The sequence below is a fragment of the Mustela lutreola genome, chromosome 7, assembly GCF_030435805.1.
Source record: "Mustela lutreola isolate mMusLut2 chromosome 7, mMusLut2.pri, whole genome shotgun sequence".
Lineage (NCBI taxonomy): Eukaryota > Metazoa > Chordata > Mammalia > Carnivora > Mustelidae > Mustela > Mustela lutreola.
In genome coordinates, this window is record NC_081296.1 from 24,771,924 (window position 1) to 24,796,994 (window position 25,071).

Here is a 25,071-nt window from a genome sequence, read left to right on the forward strand (position 1 = left end):
AGAGGGCCCAAATGGCCCCGCAGAGGGGCAGGAAGCCAGAAGATTCTCAGCTGGGGGCAGGCTGGAAAAGGAGAAAATGGAAAAGGAGAAATGGCAGAAAAGCCTTCAAGGACAGTGTCTTCTTCAGCAGTGACAGAACCAGGACTCTTTTTACCAGAACATTTAGAGCCTGCTCGCTCGGGGAAGGAAGTCAGCGGTGCTGACACTGAGGAGGGGTCTGCGATGCTGCCTCCTGGTTCCTCTCAGGCCGCTGCTGGGCATCTACTGGGCTTCCCTGAGCTGGCAGGTGAAGATCCCCGTGTCCTCTCCCACCCTACACACACACACACGCACGCACACACACACACATGCACACACACGCACACCCAGTAGAATTCAGTCCTCCTGTTTCTCCTGTGCTGCCATGGCTTAGGTCAGTGGTTCTCAAACTTGAGTGCATGTCAGAATCCCAAGAGCTTGCGAAAACAGACTGCAGAGAAACTGGGATGCAGAAGGCCTTGGGTGGGGCCAAGAACGTGCACTTCTACCACCTTCCCCCGTGCTGTGAATGCTGTGGTTGGAGATCACCTTTTAAGACGCATGAGCTCTCAACATCTCTCTTCCTCAACAGCAGCACCCAGGACCTCCAGGTCCTCTTCAGACACCGACTGGGTGCAGGGGGCACAGAAACAAGGCCAACAGAGCGTGCACAGACAAAACATTTATGGCCCTCTCCCTATGCTTCTCATTTCCTTTCCACAGCTGTCACAAGAGAAGGAATCAACATCACGCCCATTTTACAGACCAGGAACCTGAAACATGAGAACAAGACTAGCCCCGATTTCCACAGTTAGCAGAGCTGGGATTCTTCAAAACAGGCCTGGAGAAAAACCAGAGGCCATGCTGGAAACTTCCACTCCCTCCTGGCCCAGGCTCAAATCACACAGATCACAGATCAGGGGTCAGGCTGGCCCACGCTGGCCCGCGTGCAACCCGGGGTGAACTCAGCATTGGCTCCTTCATCTGTCAGGATCCTGTCCCTTCGACATGAGGTGCCAGTGTCAACCCTCAGTCTCAGCTGTCCTCGCTCACAGTGTGACTCCTGCCTGAGGGGCAGTCACCCTGACATGCTCTGAAGCCCTTCCCTAGAGCCCTTTCCAGAAGACCCACACAGTGACAGGCTGGGGACAGCTGGGCAGGAAGGCCTGTGGCCCACTGAAAGGAGGCACACGGGATGTGCAGAGCAGCCGCCATCATCAGGGCTCCCCACAAGCACATGGTGGGTGTTGGGGGGGAACAGGCCTGCAGGAGCATGTCGAGATCTTCTACGAATGGGGAAACTGAGGACTGCTGAGTTTGTGAAGCAGCATGCCCAGTGTCAAGTAAACAACAGCATGAGGACCCAACCCAGGTCGGACTGTGGCTGAGAAGCAGAGCCAGAGGTCCTGCAAGAGGAAGGCAGAGGGGGAGAGGGCCGGGGGCGCCCTGCTTGTCCCCACTGTGGGACGGCTGTGCACCCGGGAATGCTTCCGTTGCTCTTAGAGATTAATAACCCTGGCATGGTAGACATCAACACCTCTAAAAGCCCTTGCGGGCCAAGGAGATTACAGGCGAAGAGTCTGACTGCCCAGTGTCACCCTCTCACCCAAGTATTCGGCCACTCCAGCTAAGATCTGAAGTCCCACCTCCACAAACCCCGAGGCCCCTTCCCTCCTTCTCCTCTTCAGCAAGGATCTCTACCTCTACTCTTGAGTTTATGTCTAGGTCACACACAGCCATCCGCTCTGCAAAAATGTCAGTGCCACAAAGGCAGGGGCCTTGGTTTTGTACAGTGTCCCCAGGCTTGGAGCCGTGCCTGGCACATACGAGTACTCAAGAAATGTGTACAAGTGTAAAGCCTGGAGAAGCAAAGCATCCGTGAGGACAAAGGTCTATTCTGAAAAGACTGCATGATGGAGACCGGGAAAAGAAAGCCGTGCTGGGCACACATCATGATGGGCAAGCGAGACTTGTAGGAAGAGAAAACCAAATGGGCACAGATGTGGCAAGAGAGTTAGGAGTTAAACCCTCAGGCTTTCCAGTGAGTTCTTTTAATGCCAGCCATCACTTATTAATGGTATAATCCCAGACAAGAAATGTATCCTTTTGGGGGCTCAGTTTCCCCATCTGCTCACAGGAATGATGATACTTCACTTAAAAGGCTATTGGAAGGCAAGATAGAGTTTAGAGAAAAGACTGGAACTGCACTGTCTGGGGTCAGTGTCTGGCTCCATCACTCACCACGTGGTGTGGGGCTTTGGGCAAGTTAGTGATCGCCTGTGCAGCAGTTTCCCCACACAGAAAACCTGCGGCACTTCCTCAGAGAATCAGAAGGATTAAAGGAATTACAAGCATGCAGCATCTTACTCCAAAGTTCCTGACAAACAGGGGTGGCAGCTCTGTCACCACCGGACAACAGGACAAGCAGCGGCACGAACACCATCTATCCAGCAGGGGCTGGTGCGGGGATACAGCAGGAGGCTCTGTTGAAGGCAGAGCTCCTCCCCAATCCAAAGGGGAAGTTCAGAGAAGGCTTGGATCTTGGCACTGCTCCCCGGCTTGTGAGGTGCTAAACTGTCACCTGCCACTGCCTGCTATGTGCCCGCTGTTTGTGTCCCCCTCCCCCGAAGTCATTTATGGAAGCCCTGACCCCCAGTGGGGTGCTTTCAGGAGGCGGGGACCTTTGGGAGATGATCAGATTTAGAGTAGTCATGGGGCTGGTGCCCCCATGGTGGGACCAGTGTCCTTATAAGCAGAGGGAGACAGACCAGCCACACGGGCTCACTCTCCACTGTGAGGACACAGCGGTCATCAGCAAGCTGGGAAGCTGGACCTCGGCAGATACTGAATTGGCCAGACACAGATGATGATGACCCGTGGTCCCCAAATATCAGTGGTAATGATTTCCTAAGTCTCAGTTGCCTGCATGGTTCAGTCTGGCCCAGGAACTGAAGCCCAAACAGCACACCTTGATCTGGGACTTCCCAGCCTCCAGAACCGTGAGAACAAACGTCTGCGGCGGCAGCCGGCCAGCCAGGAGTGTTTTGCTAAAGCAGCCCAAGCTGGTGAAGATACCTGTGACTAACAGGAAATGTAAGGTGGCTAAAGTGCTAGAAAAGTCTACCTTTTGTGGAAGTGAGCAGAGAAGGAGGGAGCCCCAGAGAAGGTGGGAGCCCCATGAGAAGGTGAGAGCCCCAGGGTACCACAGAGGCTGGTACCCTGTCCACATGTGAATGTCTACTGAGCCGCCAGGCTCCCTGACCTGCCTGGTGCTGCTGGACCCAGGGCCAAGGCCCTGCAGAGAGAATGTCACCAGAAAGAGGGTGGATAAGGACACAACGCCCTTAGTTACTCGACTTAATAAAGAAATCAGATCAGAATCCCACCCATTGAGGCCTCACTACTTTCAGAGTAGGAGATAGTAAGCCCTACAGGGGAAATAAGCCCTACCCTCAGAATCAGCCCAGGACTCTGACCCTCCTAACCAGAACCCAGCCCTTTCCCAACTAGGACTCAGTCTCTTCCCAGCCAAAACTCAGCCTCTTCATGATGATGGCTCAGCCGTTCCTAATCAGGACTCAGTTCCTTCTAACCAGGATTCAGCCCTTCTTAACCAGAACTTAGCCCCTCCTAACCATGGCTCAGCCCCTTCAGAACCAGGCTCAGCCCCTTCCAAACCAGGCTAAGCCCCTTCCTAACCAAGACTTAGCCCTTCCTAACCAGGACTCAGCCCTTCCCAGCTGGGACTAGCCCTTCCTAGCCAGGACTCAGCCTTTCTGGTGAAACAACAGAACCCCCTCCCCCCACAACAGCACTTGTCAGGAAATTCTGATCCAAGTTGTCTATGCCAATAATTCCAAAGGCTATTTCAATCCAAACCCTAAATAACAGCCAGGCCCAGATCTGGTGTCTGCAACAGAACAGACCCACAGGCTGGCCTGACATAACCTCCACTCCCTGTCCTGAAGCACTCCTAAGTCTCGAGCTGCATATTTGTAGAAACTGAGCTAGAAAACTCAGAGCCAACTTTCAACTTCCCTCAGGGGAGCTGGGGATTCTTCAACTTAAGGAGCTCACAAAGACCACAGGATTCTGGTAAACCGCCTGAAACATACAAGCAACAAACAAACATTCTTCCCCTTCTGCATCCGGAAGGTCACACACAACCTACCCTGTGGTTAATTCTGAGCACCAACCACAAGGCTTGAATGGGACCAACCCCAGCTTTCCACACCATGAATCCAACAGTTGGGCAGTCACTGAGAAAGCGAACTCTTGGCTCAACTGTAAAGTGATGACTTTAATGCCAGACACAGATGACGATGGCCCACAGTCCCAAAGTACAAGTGTAACACTTCACTAAGTCTCCATTGTCTGCCTGGTCCAATCTGGCCCAGGAATCCAAGCTGAAGGAGCACACTTAGCAACCAAAGAAACTTGCAGAGAGCCCCCTAATCCCTACATGCATCTAAGAATATTAAAGAAGGCTCTCTAATTCAGCCCCCCAGCAAAGCTTCTTAGAATGCTCTCTCCTGTCTTCACTGTTCCCCGAACCCATCCCAATCTCTCCAGGTTCTTCTCCTCCTCCTTCCCGGCTGTGCCCTGCATACTAGCCAGGGTCCTGCAGCCCCTCACCTCCCACCAGGCCCCCCAGGAAGGGAAGCATGAGAACCCCCTTCTCTGGGAATTGTACTTCTCTTGTCCTGACTCTTTTCCTAGAAGAAATCTCAAGAAGAAGGGGGTAGTGAATAACATTCATAACTTTGCTCTTTTGGTCATCTCGCTTAAAAAAAAAAAAAAAAAAAAAAAAAAAGCCACCAGGGTGGCTCAATCCGTTAACCATCTGCCTTTGGCTCAGGTCATAACCCCAGAGCCCTGAGATTGAGCCCCACGTCGGGCTCCCTGGTCAGCAGGGAGCCTGCTTCTCCTCCTGCTCCTCATCCTGCTCTCATACTCTTTCTTTCTCTGTCTCTCTCACTCAAATAAATAATTTTTTAAAAACATTTTAAAATTAGGGGCGCCTGGGTGGCTCAGTGCGTTAAAGCCTCTGCCTTCGACTCAGGTCATGATCCCAGGGTCCTGGGATCGAACCCCACATCGGGCTCTCTGCTCAGCAGGGAGCCTGCTTCCCCTTCTCTCTCTGCCTGCCTCTCTGGTTACTTGTGACCTCTGTCAAATAAATAAATAAATCTTTTAAAAAAATTTTTTTAAATTAAAAAATTGTAGTAAACTATATATGGCATAAAATTTACTATTTTCACCATTTTTAAGTATACGTTTCAATAGCATTAAATACAATCACATTGTGATGCAACCATCACCATCATCTATCTTGAGAGCTTTTTCATTTTTCTTTTTTTAAAAAAGACTTTCTTTATTTGAGACAGTGACAGAGTGAGTGAGAGAGCACACACAGGAGGGGCAGCAGAGGCAGAGGGAGAAGCAGGATCTCTGCTAACTAGGGAGCCTGATGCAGGGCTCGATCCTGGGACCCCTGGGATCATGACCCAAACTGAAGGCAGATGCTTAACCAATCTACTCTGTCTTCATGATTTTGATTCTAGAAATCCCACATAAATTGAATCATATATTATTTGATTTTTGTGACACGCTTATTTCAGTTAGATAATGTCTTCAAGTTTTATCCATGTTATAGCTTATCTCAGAAAACCCTTCATTTTTTTTAAAGATTTTTATTTATTTATTTGACAGAAAGAGATCACAGGCAAGCAGAGAGAGAGGAAGGGAAGCAGGCAGAGAGCCTGATGTGGGGCTCAATCCCAAGACCCTGGGATCATAACTTGAGCCGAAGGCAGAGGCTTTAACCCACTGAGCCACCCAGGCGCCCCAAAACCCTTCATTTTTAAGGCTGAATAATACTCAGGCATATCACACACGATATTTTATCTATTCACCATTCAGGGGACACCTGACTCACTTCTTTGTGAATAGTCCTGCTAAATACGTGAGTGTACAAATATCTGTTCAAGTCCCACTTCTCTTGGGTATATGCCTAGAGAAGGAATTCCCAGATGATATTTTTATTTTTTAAGGAACCGCCATACTGTTTTTCAAAGTAAATGAACCATACCTTTCCGAGAGAGGTACACAAGGGCTCTCCTTACCTCCACATCTTCACCATCACATGTATTTTCTGGGGTTCTCTCAGGCAACAGCCATCCTAACGGGTGTGATCAATCATCGCATTTCACCCTCAGAATAACCCTGGGTAGGCTTACTCCCATTTCATAGATGAGAAAACAGAACTGGAGATTTTAGATGACTCACGCAAGGGCAGGGGCGGAGGCAGGACTCGAACCCACGTCTAGCTGCAGGGCCGATGCTCAGACCACCACACTAAGCCCACTGCGGCCCAAGGCTGGTTCAGTGTTCACTGTGGAGGTGACAGGGCTCTTTGGGTGGTACAAGGGACCACCATGAGGGTCACACTGTAATGAAAGCAGTGTGGAAGCCCTTCTCTGATTCCCCGTTCCCACTGGACCGGCAGCACACGTGAACTGGGCCCCCTCACCCCCGGGCCAGTCCTCGGGCTCTCAACACATGGGAAGGCACACAGGTTCCCAGAATGCATCAGGACTCACAATTATACAAAAGGCATCTCATGAAGACCTCGTTTCCTTTTTATGATTCTACCCCCACACCACCCTCCATTCAAGGAGGGTTTTTGGTGGTTGTTCCTAGCAAACCTAATAAACGGTTGGGACTGACCGAGAGTTGCATGCCTGGAGGAAGGGCCACACCAATAATGAGGTGAAGCACCCCACTTCATCCCCAGCTGATCCCAAAGCCCTCTTTTGGCCGTGAGGAACGGAGACACAATGGAGACGGACATATCATGCCTCAGTCCATGATAAACGATGGGGGCCGGTTGTGGCCTGCCACCAAGGTCACCTCAAGTATCAGAGCCACCTGACTGGAAGGCCATCTGTTCCAGAGTCCCCTTCAAGCCACCTGAGCGCAGAACCTGGAAAGGTGCTAGTCGGCAGTCTTGGGAAAGGACACCCTCCCTAAGGCATCCGTTTTCTGAGATGAACACAGAAAAGGGCTCCAAAGCCTGCATGTGAAGGACCACAGCTGGAAACCTTGCAGGGGCTAGGCGTTCTCGCACTCAGCCCTCTCGCTTTCCAGCCCAAAAGGCAATCAAGCACGGCTCTGCGTTTTTGTTGGTCTTTGGATCGTTCCAGAATAAACAGAGCCGCAATCTCCAAAGGGCTGGCAAAATCCTACCCTGTGCAAAACATACCCACGTATTTTTTACCATTTTAAAATGTATCTCAGCCATTATGTAACCTTAGACATGACCCTGGCACAGGGAAGAAGAAAAGCTGAATTTGGTCCCCCGGGGCAACTGGTTTCAGAGGGGACTTCCTGCCAAGTCCCCAGCAGAAACCTCCCGCCCTGGGTTCTTGTGTCAGCGCCAGGGCCGGCGGGCCTCATCGGGGCGGCTCCCTTCTGGGGATCTTCCCGAAGTCTGTGAGCACAAAGGAAGCCCCTCCAGACTTCAGAGCAGAGGAAGTCCATACACCTACTACACGTTTCCACTGTACGTGCACACAGTTGGGCATGTGTGCATGTCCAGGTATGTATATATGGATATATGTAGGTACATGCGCATGTGTATACACACATACACACACACACACTCCTTCACCTTTTCATTCTCTCCAGTCACTATCTTTGTGTCACACACCACAGGACAGCCATACAGACGTAAACAAGCAGGAGACCCCCCAGGGCCATCACCTGCTTTAGGCATGCAGGCTCCAACAAGGTTTTTGGAAGACCCTCTCCAACATCATTTTTGAGAACCTACTCTAAACCTACATGGGAAGCTGGACAGGGGAGGGAAGAAGTCAGCCTCCTGAAATACCTCCTATTTAGCTTTCCCAGATAATTTCTGTTGGCTGAGAAATCCAAGCTAAATTTGCAGTGAGCAAAGCCCTCACATTAACAGGATGCAACTTTGCTAACTCTCTTAAGGGCATGGCCAATTTTTTTCTTTTTTAATCATATGAGGAGGAAGGCAGCACTGGCCCAGAGAATCTGAATCCCTGATTGCTAGATGCATGCCTATTTGATTTACAAAATTGAAGCCTTTCATAAAACCTCATACACACACACACACACACACACACACACACACACATCACAAATCATGGTCAGGAGCCTAACTATAAATACCGATATAACCCCTGAAAACAATGAACTTGCTGAAGACCTCAGGTCATCTGATTCGGGACAACTAATATATCATTGATTGTTAAGCCTTCTCTTCTGAAGCCTCTCAGGGTAGACACAAGGGACACAGTGTGGGTCAGCCTGACAGTAGGGCATCATGAGGTGGGGTTAGAAGGAAGACACATCAGACCTTGTTCCCTCAATGGAGTAATTGTCCTTTGGGGACAGACATCTGAGACTACTTCTGACAAACAATTCCGAAGCAAAACTGAACCCTGACTTCTGTGAGGTCAGAAGGAATAACGAAATAAAGCAAACAAACCCACAGGAAAGCTCTTGGAAGCAAACCCGAAGCTTGGCCTTACTCATAAAACTTTTTTATTTTTATCTCAAAATTTTTATCTCAAACTTTTTTATTTTTATCTCATTTTTATCCAGCTGCATTCAGCACACAGAACCTTTGACGCCTCTACCATTCAAAACTGCCCTCACCAAGTGAAGACTTAGCAACACCAGAGAAATACAATAAATAAATAAATAAATAAATAAAATGTACACTCTGAAGGACATTCCATAAAGTTTTTCAGCCTCAGCACTAGGACTGGACCAACCAAAGGTCCTCCAGGGTGATGAATGTGGGGGGGATAAAGGACAGCCAGAGGGATGCGTTTTGATGTTTTTTTAATACACGCACAGTGGCAAGACATTCTTGCTGAAGCCCTGAGACATGACACAGTTCAGAACATCTCCTCCTTGACACTCTTATTTAATAAAAACCCAACGGGGCAGTGTGTCGACACTAAGCCCCACTCACCCTCGTCTCTCACTGGTTTCCCAGCAAATGTTCCTTCCGTGGTCTCACGGAGGCTGCCCTGAAACAGACTTCCAAAGCAGATACCTCATTCCCCAAAACCTTCATCCTGTGGGTGATGGTCCTTCTCGGACTTCCTCCCTCCCAGACAGACCCGCTCTGTGGAGGTCAGTGGCCATATCCATGAAGCCCCCGCTGGGCTGCCCCAACGTCTCAAGGAGCTCAGTGCCAGCACTGTGGGCCACACAGGGATACCAAAGTTCAGGGACAGCCATGGGGACCTCTGTCCAAACAGCAGGGTCCCAGTGTGTGGACCAGTCTCAGAGCCCCTCAGTGTTATCTCCCTGGTCTCATATATTCAACATTTCACGAGGCCGCTGAGCACATCCATTGTCTTTAGTGCAGGATTATCATGTATCCCATCCCTTATCTTGGCAGCAGTAGGGAAAGGAGGTTTCGCCATTAATTAAAAAAATGAGAGCAAGGAAGGAAAAACACTAGTGCCAACAATTAGAACTAAATTTGTGAAGCTTGAATAAGGTTGTTGTCCGGGAAAAAAAAAAAAAAATCACCACAGCTCAGTTTACAGCTGAGGCAAGAACCAGGACAAACGCCACGTAACTCAGATGTGTCTGGTCATCCAGGCTGCTCAGGCACCACCTGCAGATGCCCAGAGGCATGTGTGCTGGGAAGTGGAATGTGAAGTGCCAACAGAGGCTTTCAGAGGTCTCACCGCTTCACACTCCTTCTTACTTAGGACAGCTTTTTCCTCGGGATGAAGCAATTCAACAGATAAAAAGCCCACAACCCCACAAAGGCAAGGTTTTAAATGTACAAAGTAGGGACCATCCAGTGAGGGGGCAGCTGTTTCTCTTAGCGATGAAGCTGTTTTTCTAGAACCTTCTGCCATAAGCGTTGCCTTTTCTCCCTGTACGTGTCTTCCTACAAGGTGGAGATCAGCAGGACCCCTGTGCTGCCATCCCTTCTCTTTCCACAGTGGCCCAAACTGGCAGAGCTGGGAGGAAGGGTCCATCAGGTATGACTGTTTTAAAAGCGTGTTCACTCATCTGCGCAGGCCAGCTCCAAGCCAGGGAAGTGGGGCTTGATGAGGCCACTCCCCCTCAGGGGTCAAGACCACTTCAGAGTTAGGGCCAGGGAAGCCCTCCTTGCCTACGTCAGTAGGACCCCGGTAACATGCACAGATAGTAAGCTGCAGACACATGAATTTCTCATATTTCCATCTTCATGAAAGATCAGGGATGCAGTGGACATTGGTGGTCCTGGATTGTCTGGCATCCATCCTTCCCCCTGGCTAAAGCACACTGACTGCCCTCTGGAGAACTCCTTCCCGTGTTATTGCCCCCCGGTGGAAGCCCAAAGAGCCAGAGCCTCCTTACCCACATACAGATGGGTTGAGAAGTTGCAGATCATGTGACCTAGGGCATGACCAGGAGCTGGTGACAAGCAGATGGAGGCCATTCCCCACTGGCCCCACCACTGACCTCAGCATGGCATCTACGGCCTCCCCTTCCAGGGCTGCCTGGGGTGCTGTGTTCCAACCAGATCTTGCACCTGCATGGGCAGCCCGCCTCCGGTAAATGCCCTTTATGCCTGTTCCTCACAATCAGGATCCTGGTCTGCTGAAATGGGCGCATGCAGACTGAGCAGGAAAAGTATTTTTTAACAGAGCCCCAAACTCCACTAGCTACCTGGGGGTTCTCCGCATGAATCATTTGAATTTCACTCTGAAATCTATTTTAAGGGACGCCTGGGTGGCTCAGTTGGTTGGACGACTGCCTTCGGCTCAGGTCATGATCCTGGAGTCCCGGGATCGAGTCCCGCATCGGACTCCCAGCTCCATGGGGAGTCTGCTTCTCTCTCTGACCTTCTCCTCGTTCATGCTCTCTCTCACTGTCTCTCTCTCAAGTAAATAAATAAAATCTTTAAAAAAAAAAAATGAAATCTATTTTAAGCTGCTTTTTAAGACAGTAGTTAAAATGTTTACACCAGGAGCACCTGGGTGGCTCAGCTGGTTAAGGTACTGCCTTGGGCTCAGGTCATGATCCTGGAATGCCAGGATGAGGTCCTACATCGGGCTCTCAGCTCAGCAGAGTCTGGTTCTCCCTTTGACCTTCCCCGTCTCATGCTGTCTCTCTCTCAAATAAAGAAAATCTTTTTTTTTTTTTTTTAAGTTAGTAAGAGCACATTACCTTTGGGGGGATAGTGGCTGGGAGGGGGCATAAGATAAACTTGGAGGGGGCTGATGACATTCCATACCTTAATCTGAGCAGTGGTTTTGAGGACACAGGCATATGATTGTACCACGGTGTGGATGTGCTTAATGTCACTGAACTACACACTTAAAAATGGCTAGGATTTTATATACAAATTTTATGTTATATATATTTACTACCACCTAAAAAATAGGTTAAAAGAGAATTCAAAATGTTGCTTTAGAACTATTTCAATAGGGGTACCTGGGTGCCTCAGTGGGTTAAATCCTCTGCCTTCATCTCAGGTCATGATCTTGGAGTCCTGGGATTGAGCCCCACATCGGGCTCTCTGCTCAGGGGAGAGCCTGAATCCTCCCTCTCTCTGCCTGCCTCTCTGTCTACTTGTGATCTCTGTCAAATAATTAAAATCTTTTTAAAAAAAATTTCAATAAATATAACTAAAAAAAAAAAAAAGCACAGATATAAATTAAAAATCCACCAAGACTGGTACCCTTTGCTGTATGAACATAAGTTTATACCCGAATCAAACGAAGAAAGCAAAAAGAAAACACTATTATGTGCCAAATTACAAAACACCAGCAATCCCCAAGCTTCCCTGGTTTCTCAAGGTGCCACATTTTCCCATTTTCTGTAAAACCAAGGGCACAGCCCCTCCTGCTAGAGCCTGACCCTGAGATCTGAAGGCAGCTGTTCAAAATCTCTTAGCACTGGCAACCGCATACCTATGTGATTCAGATTATTTTTCCATTCTGCGGAATCAAAACAAATACAAAAATAAATTGGATGCTGGAATGACAAAATTACAGACTTGGAATACAGATACATGGTAGCCAGGGGTTAGGGAAAGGAAAGGGGGGAGGGAGAAAAAGGAGATTTACAGGAGCAGCCCGAGTGAGCTGTTTGGAGGTGATGGGCCAGTTCTGCTCCCGACTGTGTTGGTGGCTGGATGAATTTACATACATAATAAAATGGCATAGAACTATATGTAAAAACACACCCCAAAACGGGATTCATGCAAAAACCCGTGAAACCTGAGTAGAATCTGTAGCCAACTCACTGTACCGTGCCAATCAATTTCCTGGTTTGGAAATAAACTACGGTTACATAAGTTGCAACCGTGGGAGAAAAGCAGGGTGATAGGTACAAAAGACTTAGCTCTGAATTTCTTTGGCAACTTTCAACGATTCTGTAATTATTACAAAATAAAAGGTTAAAAAAATTACAGAAACAAATTGGATGAGACTGCTGTAAGTCTGCCATAACCCCAGCTTTCAAATTTTTCTCTTCATGGACTCACTGTTGTTCTTACAAACTAACTTGATAAGTACAAATAAATTATGGCATGTTAAAACAAAAGCACTATGTAAGTTTTGTTTTGTTTTTTTCCCCAGAGGAAGGGATTCATTTCCTTTGTAGAAGCTGAACATCACTGAGGTATTGGGAAAGAGGATGCAATAAAGAAGTACGAGAGGGGCACCTGGGTGGCTCAGTGGGTTAAAGCTGCTGCCTTCAGCTCAGGTCATGATCCCAGGGTCCTGGGATCGAGCCCCACATCGGGCTCTCTGCTCTGCAGGGAGCTTGCTTTCTCCTCTCTCTCTCTCTGCCTGCCTCTCTGCCTACTTTGATCTCTGTCAAATAAATAAATAAAATTTATTAAAAAAAAAAAAAGAAGAAGAAGTATGAGACAGGGCTGGTTCAACCCTGTGCTAAGTGGCTGTCACAGAAAGAATGATTACAGCTGGTCCATGCAATTAAAAGATTTTATGGAGGAAACAGAGACACACACACACATACACACACACACACACCTGGGAGGTCATGAAAGGACACCAGCAGTGTGCAAAGTGTCAAATGAGTAGTGTTATGGACTGAATGGTGCCCTCCTCTCCCTGAAATTCATATGTTGCGGCGCTAACCTCCGATGTAAATGTATTTGGAGACAGGGCACTTAAAACTGTGATAGGACTCCCTAGGAAGCACAGGTTTTTAAACATTTGAATCCCACGATAGTATGTATCTATCAATCCTATGCTGTTTACCAACAATTCTAAGCATGTCACATTCAGCACATTCAGCACATTCCTGCTCTCGGTGGCTCTCATGGAAAATAAAGGTGTGTGCCCCAGCAGTCAAAATTGGAAACCGTCTTGATGTTTCCTTTGTGAAGCAAGCACCCTCTTCCTATGGCTCAAAAACTGGATCCAAGTGGAAACCTATGAGCTGTCAAGAGCAAGCCACATACCAAGAAGGATAGAAGAGAAGGGAAGATGGCAAACGGAAAAGCTGGGGGAGGGAGTGAAGGTAGAAGAGGGAGGGAAGGGGAAGAAGGAAAACGTTTCTTGCCGTGATGTGTGTTGGTCTTAGGACCTTGTAACCAGAAAGCAATAGCCTGGTGTCCAGCCTGGTGGAGGAGGCTAGCCTCACACCCACACAGTCCCACTTTACTGCTTAGGCCTTTGCCACATGCCACATGCATGAGAGACAACCGGGAAGCTCATGACAACAGTGTAAAGTCGTGGGGTCCCTGCCTATGAGAGACCAAGAGGCTCAGAGCCAAGCATGCCCCCAACCACGGTCCCCTTGAGGCAACCTGGAGGTACCTCCTGTAGCTTCACTTTTCCTGTCTTCCTTATTCAGCATCTGTCTTGATGCCTTCTGCCCTGAGCAACCTCCACACTTCTCAGGAACAAAAGAGGAAATCAAATGAAGTCACAGAACCAATTTACAAGAAAAGAGGCAACAGGAAAGGCAGGGTCTGTCTGAGGAAAGCTCCTCCAGGCTGGAAATGTTACCAGGTTTCCAGATTATCACGGGGTTCAGCAGCCCCCTAAGTGATTATTCTGCTTCTAAACTTACCAACGGTGTCACACGGTTCGTCTTTGTGTACGCAGAAATCTGTCCTAAAGAAAACAAAAACACACAAAACACAAAGACAGACATGGTCAGGTGTATGCAGTAGCCCCCAAGGATGGGAGAAGAAATCACTGTCCGCTAAGCTTGACTGGTCGTCCTGCCCATAGCAATGCTAGCCATTGGCCAAGAGTAACCCATCCACGATGTTCCCAACTGGTAGGCCCAGTTACCCCACCAAAAGTACTCTACCTAACACCTGGTTGCTGGGGGGTCTCCCTCCAACAACTGTGGAAGTTCTGGAAAAAGGGGTTTGCAAGTCATGTATCAGAGACAATCCTTCTTCAGGATCATCAAACTATGGTGACTTCCCCAAGCGACTCTACTTAGGTGGCGACTGGCTTTAGATGCTGAAGTGGTTATGTAGCACTTCCATGAGAAGACAACGGAAAGCGATTTCTTCAAGTTATATCCTTTAAAGCTTCCCAGGATCCCCTGGGGCGTGTGGCTATGTGGGAAGAGCAAATTTGCTCAAAAGCTCATCCAGCCCCAGGGGTTCACTATGGCCTCTAGCTACTCATGTTTGGAACAAAGGGTCTGGGAGGCAGAGGGAAGGTGACCTTACAGACTTAGAGGCTGACCTGATCACTGGTTGCCTGGGACCCAGCAAGGAGAGCAGTCGCCTGGTCTCCCCACCTCCCGACCCCAGGGCCCCATGTTCGCCTTCTCAAGGGGGCTGGGGGGATGCTGACAAAAAAAAGCCCACTCCCTTAAACTCCTTCAGGTTTAAAAGGTGTGTTCTGAAGCCACTCCCTCTCATTTTAAAGTTCTTCTGGGAAGGAAGATGGGGCCAGCCAGACAAGGTGGGCACTAAGCCAAGTTGTGAAAGAAAGTGGCAGGTCCAGTTGGGCCACCTTTCCCCTTTCAGACACCCTGGCATCAGTGTCCTCAATTCCTTTGTCAAAAGCTCTTCTCAGGGAAAGATCTGACCTGCCATTCACAGTGGGCCCAATGACAGAGAAGGCAGTGTGTCAGTGTCCTAACCTAAGTCTGTAAGGTCACTTTCCCTCTGCCTCCGCATCAGTCCCTCTGAGACACAGCATGTTCTGTGTATTTACCCCCAAACAGTGACCCAGTGACCTCCTGTGGAAATGGAGCAGAGCCTGTGCTCCCAACTCTGGCTTTGCCTCGGGCTCACCTGAGGTGAGGTCTGTCAAAGGTTCCACCTCCGACTCAGACCCACAGATTCTCCTTGGGGTCCTGATCTACAGAACCAGATACACTGGGTAGCCTATGAGCGCAGAGGAGAGGAGGGGTCAGCTTTGAACCTGCGGCCCCGAAACTGGTCAGAGAAACACCGAGGAGAAGCTGGGGCCAATACTGTCAGCAGCTCACACAGCTTCTGCTCACTGCAAGTTTCTAATTTTTTTCCTGACAAACCTCTATGTTTGACAATCAATTTGAAAATTATTTTAACAAAGGGAAAAAGGAAACCTTCAAGAATCCCACACTTTGCAGGAAAAAAAAAAAAAGAATGCTACACTTGTCACAATCCCACTCTAAAACCACAGGAACTTGCACAGGAAGGGAGGTGGGATAACCACAGGAGCCATAAAAGGAAGCCTTGATATTTTTCTGTCAAAGTTGACCTTTTAGTATTTCTGTATCCTTTGGGTAAATACCCAGGAGTGAGAATACAAAAACACTAATCCAAAGGGATACATGCACCCCTATCTTTAAAGCAGCACTGTTTACAAAAGCCAACATATGGCGCAGCCCAAGTGTCTATTGATAGACAAAGGAATAAAGATGTGCTGTGTATATATACAACACAGTATCACTTAGCCATCTAAAAGAATGAAATCTTGTTATTTGCAATGATGTGGATGGAGCTAGAGAGGATAATGCTAAGTAAAGTAAGCCAGTCAGGGAAAGACAGATACTACAGGATCCCATTTATTCATGGAATTTAAGAAACAAACAAAAAAATGAGCAAAGGGAAAAAGAGAGACAAACCAAGAAACAGACTCTTGACTAGAGAGAACTGATGGTTATCAAAGGGGAGGTAGGTGGGGGATGGGTGAAACAGGTTGACGGGGACGAAGGAGGGCACTTGTGATGAGCACCGGTGACATATGGAAGTGATGAATCGCTATATTGACACCTGAGACCAATATGACACTGTATGAGAACAAACTGGAATTAAATACTCAAAACAAAAGATGACCTTCTAAAAGGCTAATTAGCAGGCAATAGAAGGTGGCAAGGAACCAGCGGTGGCAGAGAGAAAAACCAAACAAATGAAATTAAGGACATAAATATGCTCACTGCTCTGCTATCTATCTGACCCCAACTCAACACTGTTGATGGGACACCCCTCCCGTTTGAAGGTATTGAATGTTACGTGCACACAAGGACCAAGGTGGTCCAACACCTTGTCCAGGGTTTCCCAGAGTGAGCATAACTAAAAGCCTGGGCAAAAGGAGAAAGCGCACGTAACCATCAGTCCCACGGTGAAGAACTAAAGAGAACTGAGTAGAAGAGGCCGCCATCTTGGAGAAAGCGCCATCTTGGAGAACGCCAGCCCTGCTTGCTGACAGGAGCAGTGTGTGCTCCTTCATCCCGTGGCTTCCCTAAAGGGAAGTGGGTGGTCTCAAATGATAGACCCTGCAACACCACCCATTGCTTCTCCTGAGGGAGTGGGAGGAAGTGCTGTCTACTCACAGAGGGGAAAGCCAAGCTCAATCACAAGCCTGGCTTGAAAGGGTCAGCCAAGATTTGAATCTTTTTCTCCTTCCTGTTCAAGATCCTTTCTCAGAAAAGAAAACACAAGCCCGCTCAAGCTGCCCACAGGGGCAGCTTCATCTCCACGTGATCTTGCACCTATTGCAAACTCATGCCTAACCCACATGCTAGGGCTGAAGGGTTCAAGTGAAGTTCCATCAGAGCTCTCCCGTCCTAGACCTCTTACTTTGCACTGCTTGCTCCTCAAGAGAGGGCAGGCCATGAGGACCTCCGCAACCTGGAACTTTGCATGTGTGCGTCAGCTGTGTGCACTTAAGCTTCCCATCCCCCAACCTGGTTTACTGCTCTTCTACTGCCATCTTGAAAGGCTTTTTAAGATCCCTCATTTTCATTCTGCACAAGGCGCCACGATTTTAGGTAGCTAATCTTGTGCATAACCTATTGCCTGGCATACTGTTGCGGCTTAATAAGTAACGACTCCTTTATGACCGACTGACATACATTTCCAGAACACTTTCAACTTGCCGTGCAAGCTTACAGGTGGTCTCATCTCCGCAATGTTGGGGAACCTGAGAAAATGCAAGGCAATGGTCCAGATACTCCCTGAGCGCTCACCATGAGCTAGGCCCACAGGAGACCCCCTCAGTCAGAGCCTGGGGAGCAGGATGGGAGTGACACGAAGGGGAGGGTGGAGGGACAGCTGCAGGTGGACCCATGGCGGAGCTCCGAGCTGGCCCTGCGCGTTTGCTCCCGGTGTCTCCCACGGGCACAGACCTCGGTTGGGGGTGAAGGGGGGGACGATTCCCTCTCTCATGGCTTCCTAAGGGAGATGCAGGGCCAAAGGTAAAGCAGTGTCAGGTGCTGAAGCTCTGCTTGGACCCCAGTCCTCTGTGTGGGTCCTCTGTGGTCCCCAGCCTCCGTCCACTCAGAGGGGTTTTCTAGCCCCAGACATGGCTGGGGCTGCTGGAAAGCCCACTTCCGTGGCTTCTGGCTCGGCAGCTTCCGCCGCACATGATGTCATGCTCACTCTGCGGCTGGCCGTCTGCAGGGCTGGTGGGCGTCTGGGACAATGCACTCTTGGGACAAGCCACAGCCCATAAGGAGCCAGAGGAGGTCGGGAAGAAAGCCTTGCATTGGCCAGCCTCAGTCCCAGGACTAGGGAACACAGGCCCGCAAACCCCATTGGGTCCCTGCAGCCTGTGATTAGACTCTCAGCTAGATTATTCCGGGAGGAAAGAGCTGCCTCCCGGGGGCAGCAGCTATCTTGCACCCAATTTCCACGTGAAAACATCAGCCCATTATTATCCCAACCTAGTGAACTGTAGCTCTCAGCCTCTAATTATTAAACAGTGCCTCTTGGCCAACTCGGCTCCCAGCCCTGACTCCCCACTGCCTTCCCTGTTCTTCTGGGAGGTCTTCAATTTCACAGCTGGGAGGACCCAGAGAGCAAGCTGGGCACCGGCCAATCCGGCCCAGTGGCTCCACAGAAGCAGGTGAGAGGAAGGATGAGCGCTCAGGTAGTTGATAAGAGTTCCGTGTGAAACCAAGAAGGAAAACCCCAGCTAACAGAGATGCAGGAAGGCTTTGCAATTGGCTCTGCCTGTAGCAGAAGGAACCCTGCTCTTCAGGGTTCACCAGACATGCCCCCTCCCTAGAACCTGCCTCCATGCACTCGGGACCACCCCCTAAGGGCTTAATTAGAAAAATTCTCAAACTGTCTTAAAGTGATTAAAATACACAGAACACAGAATTTGCTATCTTAAACCTTTAGGCATTAAACCCTTTTAGGCATACAGCTCCATGAGGTTCAATGCATTTATAATGTTGGGCACCAATCTCCAGAAGTCTTTTCATCTTACAAAACTGAAACTACATCCATCCAACTTCCTATTCCTTCCTCTTTCCAGCATTCCACCCTGTCTCTAGGAATTTAACTGCTCTAAGGGTGTCAAAGAAGTGGAATCATACCCTCTGTGGCGTTTTTGTGTATCTCACTCAGCATCACGTGCTCCAGGGTCATCCACGCTGCGGCTTGTGACGAGATGCCCTTCCTTTGTAAGGCTGAATTGTATGTCATATGCATAGCCCATATGTTATTTACCCATTCACCAACAAAGGACATATGGTTGCTTCCACATTTCAGTTATTATGAGTCATGCTGCTGTGGACACAGGAACACACATATCTCTTTGAAACCCTCCTTTCAGGGCTGCTTGGGTAGCTCAGTGGTTTAAAGCGTCTGCCTTTGGCTTGGGTCATGATCTCAGGGTCCTGGAATCGAGCCCTGCATCAGGCTCTGTGCTCAGCAGGGAGCCTGCTTCCTCCTCTCTCTCTTCCTGCCTCTCTGCCTACTTGTGATCTCTGTCTGTCAAATAAATAAAAAAAATTAAAAAAGAAGAAACCCTCCTTTCAATACTTTTGGGTCTATACTCAGAAGTAGGATTGCTGAACCAAAGGCTAATTCTGCACTTAGTATTTCGAGGATGCATTTACTATTTCCCACCAACAGTGTGCAAGGGTTCCCTTTTCTCTACATCCTGACAATGGTTGTTATTTTCTGTCTTGTTTTCGGTAAGAGCCAAAATCTAATGTAACCTAATTGGTGTGAGATGTTAAAAAAAAAAAAATCTGATTTTTTTATGCAAAATATTTCCACTACAATAAATAAGTTTGTTGGAGGCGGGAAGCAGAGAAGAGAGCCAGAAAACCTAACGGGCAGCCTTGTCAGGCCAAGGGTAAATTCATGTCTACCAACAATGGTATTTTGCAAAAAGGCTAAGACGGAGGCTTTGTCAACACTGATTTCAGTAACACTTACTTACTGCCTCTGAAAAAAAAGGGGCTACTCTTTTCCAAACGGAGACCACTTGCCAGTGCATCCTTGACCCAGACAAGGAATGAAACTGCAAGAAAGAGATGACATCGGGAAAGATCTCACAAACACCAGAATGTGTATGTTTTATCTACTTTTGGGACAAACCACTTTCAAAGTAGTGACCTTGGAAGTTCAGTGGTATGTTCCAAAGATGATGTTATTAGAGCTCTTCTCTAGGAGTTTACTTAATGAGCATTTGGAAAATCAGTTGCGCGAATTTACAGCTGTATGCAGATATGGTTCCCAAGGACCCTACCCTGCTCCCCAAATCAAATCCACTCTCAAAGGGTGCTACGTATCACCCCAACGCTGCAATTCTTAGGGTGCTTTACAGAAAACCCCACTATTTCAAAGTGCTTGGAGCCATGGGAACCTCTGGCCAGTACGCACGAGGCCAGGAGGCGGGGGTGACCACTGGGGTTGGTGGTACCTGGATGTTCCCAGCACTCCCTGGGGTGAGCAAACCCAGATCCAAAGCAAGAACAAGTTCCTGCTCATGGTTTGTCCTTGGTGCCTGGCAATGCACCAGCCGGATGGCAAGCCTTCAGAATTACTGAATAGATGTCTTCTCACATGTCCTATTATACATTTAATCAGAGCCTGTAATGGCAGCAAATGCACTCCTAAGGGACCAGCATGCTACAGAGCACATTTTTAACCCTTTGGGGTTGGCAATTACTGCATCATCCACCCACAGCGGGGACAAGGTATATGCTCGGGGTCTGGTGGCAATATGCATGTCCTGGGGATTTTTAAGAGGAGAAGGTTAGGCAGTTGCCTTGCCTGGTGTCTAGAGATAAGGTATCAGAAGTTTCCCAGACAGCTTTGGGATGTCACTGGGGCTTACAGGAAGTAGCTCAAGAGATACACCAGGGAGCTTTTCTGGCTCCTCTTCAAGGGGCAGGCTGTCTCGGGCTACCAGAATGATAAAGTTCTCCTTGCCACAACTTAACCTCTGAACTCAGAAGAAAGGAAAGAGAAAAAAAAAAAAAAAAGACAACCTATAATTTGAGAAGTAGTTTCCCTAAATTAATTTTAAAAATTCCCTAAAATTCAAAACAGACAGATTCATAGCAAGTCTAATAACATTTTCACATTTTAATCCAACAGATTAAAATTATCAAGAAACACTTCCTGCCTGTTTCGTAAAGGGGGAGTTTTGGTGTGAACACAACACATTCTACTTATATCATGGAAGTCAGGCAACCCAAGCAAATCAGTTTTTCTCGGAGAGGTTTGAGACGTGAGAAGAAAATGAAAGAGCCACGTCAATATCTGTTGTGGGTTAAAGTGTGTCCCCCAAAACGGATATGTTCAAGTGTTAACCCCCTAGTACCTCTACCTGTGAATGCGATCTTATTTGGAAAGAGGGTCGGTGGGTATAAGCAAATCAAGATGGAATCCCACTGGGCTACAGCTGGGCCCTAATCCAAGGACCGATGTCCTTATGAGAAGAGGGAAATTGGGACAGAGGGAGGAGGCTAAACGACCACGTGACAGTGCAGGAGAGGTCACAGCCATGCGCCTACAAGACAAGGGATGCCAAAGATTGCAGGCCACCACTGGAAGTTAGGAGGAAGGATGCAAGGATCCTCTCCTGGACCCTGCAGAGAGAGCACGGCCCTGCCCACCCCTTGACCCTGGGCTTCTGGCCTCCCAAACAGGGTAAGAATACATTTCTGTTGTTTTAAGTCCCCCAGGCTGAGCTCATTTGTTACTGCATCCCCCTGGCAAACTAAGAGGACGTGGCCGCTGCCTGCATGGGAAGACTGTCTTTGGTTTTTGCTGTCCGCTGCCGGGCCCCTGGTGTCCCTCTCAGACTGGAAAAGCCCAGCTCTATAGTTAGAAAGATGCTCAGCTTCTTACTTGCAACAGGATATCCGTGGGAATTCCCCAGGCCTCTCTGCCAACTGCTATTGCCCCAGGAGTGCCCCGGGGTTGGGACCATGCACAGCACACAGGTACCTACATGTACTCCCTCCTACAGGAAACTCGGGGTATCCACTCCCCCTCCGCAACTGACAGCACCCACAAGTCAGTCGAGAGGCAACCTCAAACACAGGTTAGCTCTTTCCTGGTGAGCATTACATCTGGTGCTTAGGAGAGGTAGCAGATGCATTTTCTTGGAAGCTTTAAGACTTTTGGGTAACCAGGATTTTGGTACTTTTCTTTTAATAGTAACAACAGCAACAATTACGGCTAAAGCTGACTTCGTCCTTACTTTGGGCCAGGCACCATGAGAAGCACTTCTTGTGCTCACAGGATCCTTGTAACTCAGGGTTAGATACTATAATTTACCCCCCTTTTACTGATGAGGAATTCAAGGCTCGGTGATCTGGCCCACGGTCTGATTTCCAAACCTGGATTCCGTGCAAGCCGCCCTCTTTTCCACTCCAAAGAGGGACATGCCTTTCCCCAGTTGGGTGTACTGCTACAGACCAAATCCAGACTCACCTGGTAACAAATACAGCTGCGTCTACGGGGGGCGTATCATCCTTCCCTCCTGGAACCTGATTATTGCCAAGGTACCGGGCTCCTCCATATTCCTCGTTCTGCCAGTGACAGAAGCTCTCCAGGGACCGCTCACCATGGTGCCCAATGGACAATTTGGCCTGAAAGAAATAGGGGTGGGTGGGGGGGCAGTTAAAAAAGCAAACACCCAGGGAAGCCAGAGTTTACATTCAGAATATAGTGTGGAGACAACTGCTTGCTGGGACATCATCCCATGAAGTCCTTCTCCCAAATGCAATCGTAATGCTGGTAGGAAGGTACACAGACCAGAGAGAGGCCAGGGCCTTCTTTGCAAGTTCATATGAAGACTATGTTATTAAAAAGTATATATTTTTTTCTTTTCTTCTTCTTCTTTTTTTTTTTTTTTTTTTTGGCAAACTGAACTATGTACCCAACCAAGCATCATCGGTCTCTTGTTTTCAAGTTCATTGCCTAACTCCGCAAGTGACATTATCATGTGGGAATGTACTTGACTCAAAGACCAGAAAACAATGCTACAGAGAATCCAAATTTGGCCCAAGGCTGGGATGTAGCTCCAGAAGGTAGTGATTGGTTTCCAAAGACCTCACCATCTAGAGTTGCACATGTGAGATGTGCCGGGAGTGTTGGAGGGATGCATACAGGCCCAGTGCTTAGAGTTCCCTAGAAATTCCAAGCACATCACGTGCACACCAAGCTTCTAGTAACAATACCTGTCCTCCTCCAACTGGACATCCCCAGTCCCCAGGCCAGGGCACACTGCTGCCATCTGCAAAGCCTGGCAGGGCAGATAAGACTGACAACCACCTGCACTCCTCCTTAGCACTCCACAGCAACTAGGAAACTTGCAGACCAGTTAAGCCGTCTGTGTGCTCTGACGGGTGTCCGTGGGGACTTACAGGCCGTTGTCGTAGCAGGACGAGCTTGGTAACCTGAATGTTCACCTTACTTCCAAGGCTCTGGTGTTGAAACATATTGTACACCTGTCAAGAGAAAAAAAAAAGAATTAATGATGAGAAAATTTAATTTAAAAATAAAAAATTTGTAAAAATACAGTGGTATCCTGGATGGAATCCCGGAACAGACAAAAGATATTAGGTAAAAACTAAGGACATGTGCATTAACTATTGACTCTAGTCAATAATAATGAATCAGAATGCCAAAAAATAATCCAATGGGCAGAGGACCTGAACAGACATTTTTTTCAAAGAAGACATACAGATGGCCATCTGACACATGAAAAGATACTCAGTCACTAGGGAAATACCTACCCAAACCACAAGGAACTATGACCTTACACCTGTCGGGACGACTAGCATCAAAAAGTCAAGAAATACGAGGGTTGGCAAGGATGTAGAGGAAAAGGAACCCTCGTGCACTGTTGGTGGGAATGTAAACTGGCGTAGCTACTGTGGAAAACAGTATGGAGGTTCCTCCCAAAATTAAAAATAGGACTACCCTATGATCCTGTAATTCCAGGAAAGGGTATTTACCTAGAGGAAATGAAAACACTGTTTTGAAAAGACGTATGCACCCCCACATTTACGGCAGGATTATTTACAACAGCCAAGTGTCCATCAACAGACAAATGGATAAAGAGGTAGGATACATCTATACAATGGAGTATTACTCAGCATAAAAAAGAATGAGATCTTGGGACACCTGGGTGGCTCAGGTGGTTAAGCTGCTGCTTTCGGCTCGGGTCGTGATCCCAAGGTCCTGGGATCAAGTCCCACACTGGGCTCCCCACTCAGTGGGGAGCCTGCTCTCTCTGCCTCTGCCTTCCTCTCTGCCTGCTTGTGCCCTCTCTCTCGCTCTTTCTCTGACAAATAAATAAATAAATAAATAAAATCTTAAAAAGAAAAAAAAAAAAGAATGAGATCTTGCCATTTGTGACAATATGTATGGACTTGGAGAGTATTATACTAAGTGAAGTAAGTCAGAGAAAGACAAATACCACACGATTTCACTTATATGTGGAACAACAACAACAAAAAAAAACTGAAAAGAACAAACAAAAATGGGCTCTTAAATACAGAAAACTGATGGTTAACAAACTCAGTGGAGGTGAGTGGGGGCACAGGGGAAATAAAAAAAGGGGACTAACCTTAAAGAGATATAAACTTTCAGGTTATGAAATAAAGAAGTCACATCGGGGCGCCTGGGTGGCTTAGTTGTTAAGGGTCCACCTTCGGCTCAGGTCATGATCCCAGGGTCCTGGGACCGAGCCCCGCATCGGGCTCCCTGATCAGTAGGAAGCCTGCCCCCCCCTCCCACTCCCCCAGCTTGTGTTCCCTCTCTCGCTGTCTCTGTCAAAGAAATAAAATCTTAAATAAATAAATGATAAAGAAGTCACAGAAATGTAAAGTATAGCATAGGAAATACAGTCAGTTAGATTGTAGTAACATTGTTTGGGGACAGACGGTGACTGCACTTATCATGGTGGGCACTGAATAATGTACAGATTTACTGACTCTATATATTGTACACTTGAAATATAACACTGTATGTTGATTATGCTTCCATAAAAATAATAAGAATGATACATCATTACCGGTCCATTAGTTTATACCATACTATATAGTAAGACGATAATAAGAGGAGATTTGTGTATGGGAACTCTCTGTACTATTTGCTCAATTTTTCCATAAAACACAAATGAATAAAATATTTTTTTATAAATAAGATAAAAATTACGCTCATTAAAAACTATTATTAATTTAAAAATTATAAAATATTAAAATATTTAAAAACTTGCATTTTTCCAGTACAGAAAAATCTGAAGAAAGAATAATTATATGAAATTTAATTTTCAGTGTTCATAAAGAATAATAACAAAAAATGTATAT

General features: G+C 47.7%; 1 protein-coding gene across 6 annotated transcripts in view; it reads right to left on the bottom strand.

The window, feature by feature from the left end:
- ADAMTS17 (ADAM metallopeptidase with thrombospondin type 1 motif 17) overlaps nucleotides 1-25,071 on the bottom strand; it is a 327,760-nt gene that overhangs the window by 226,824 nt on the left and 75,865 nt on the right. For all 6 annotated transcript variants that reach the window (XM_059180153.1, XM_059180151.1, XM_059180149.1 and 3 more), the window contains exons 5-7: nucleotides 23,122-23,205; nucleotides 22,187-22,344; nucleotides 14,119-14,162 (exon numbers count right to left, since the gene is read on the bottom strand). In XM_059180153.1, the coding sequence (XP_059036136.1) occupies nucleotides 14,119-14,162; nucleotides 22,187-22,344; nucleotides 23,122-23,205 (286 nt within the window). The remainder of the gene's footprint in view (nucleotides 1-14,118; nucleotides 14,163-22,186; nucleotides 22,345-23,121; nucleotides 23,206-25,071) is intronic.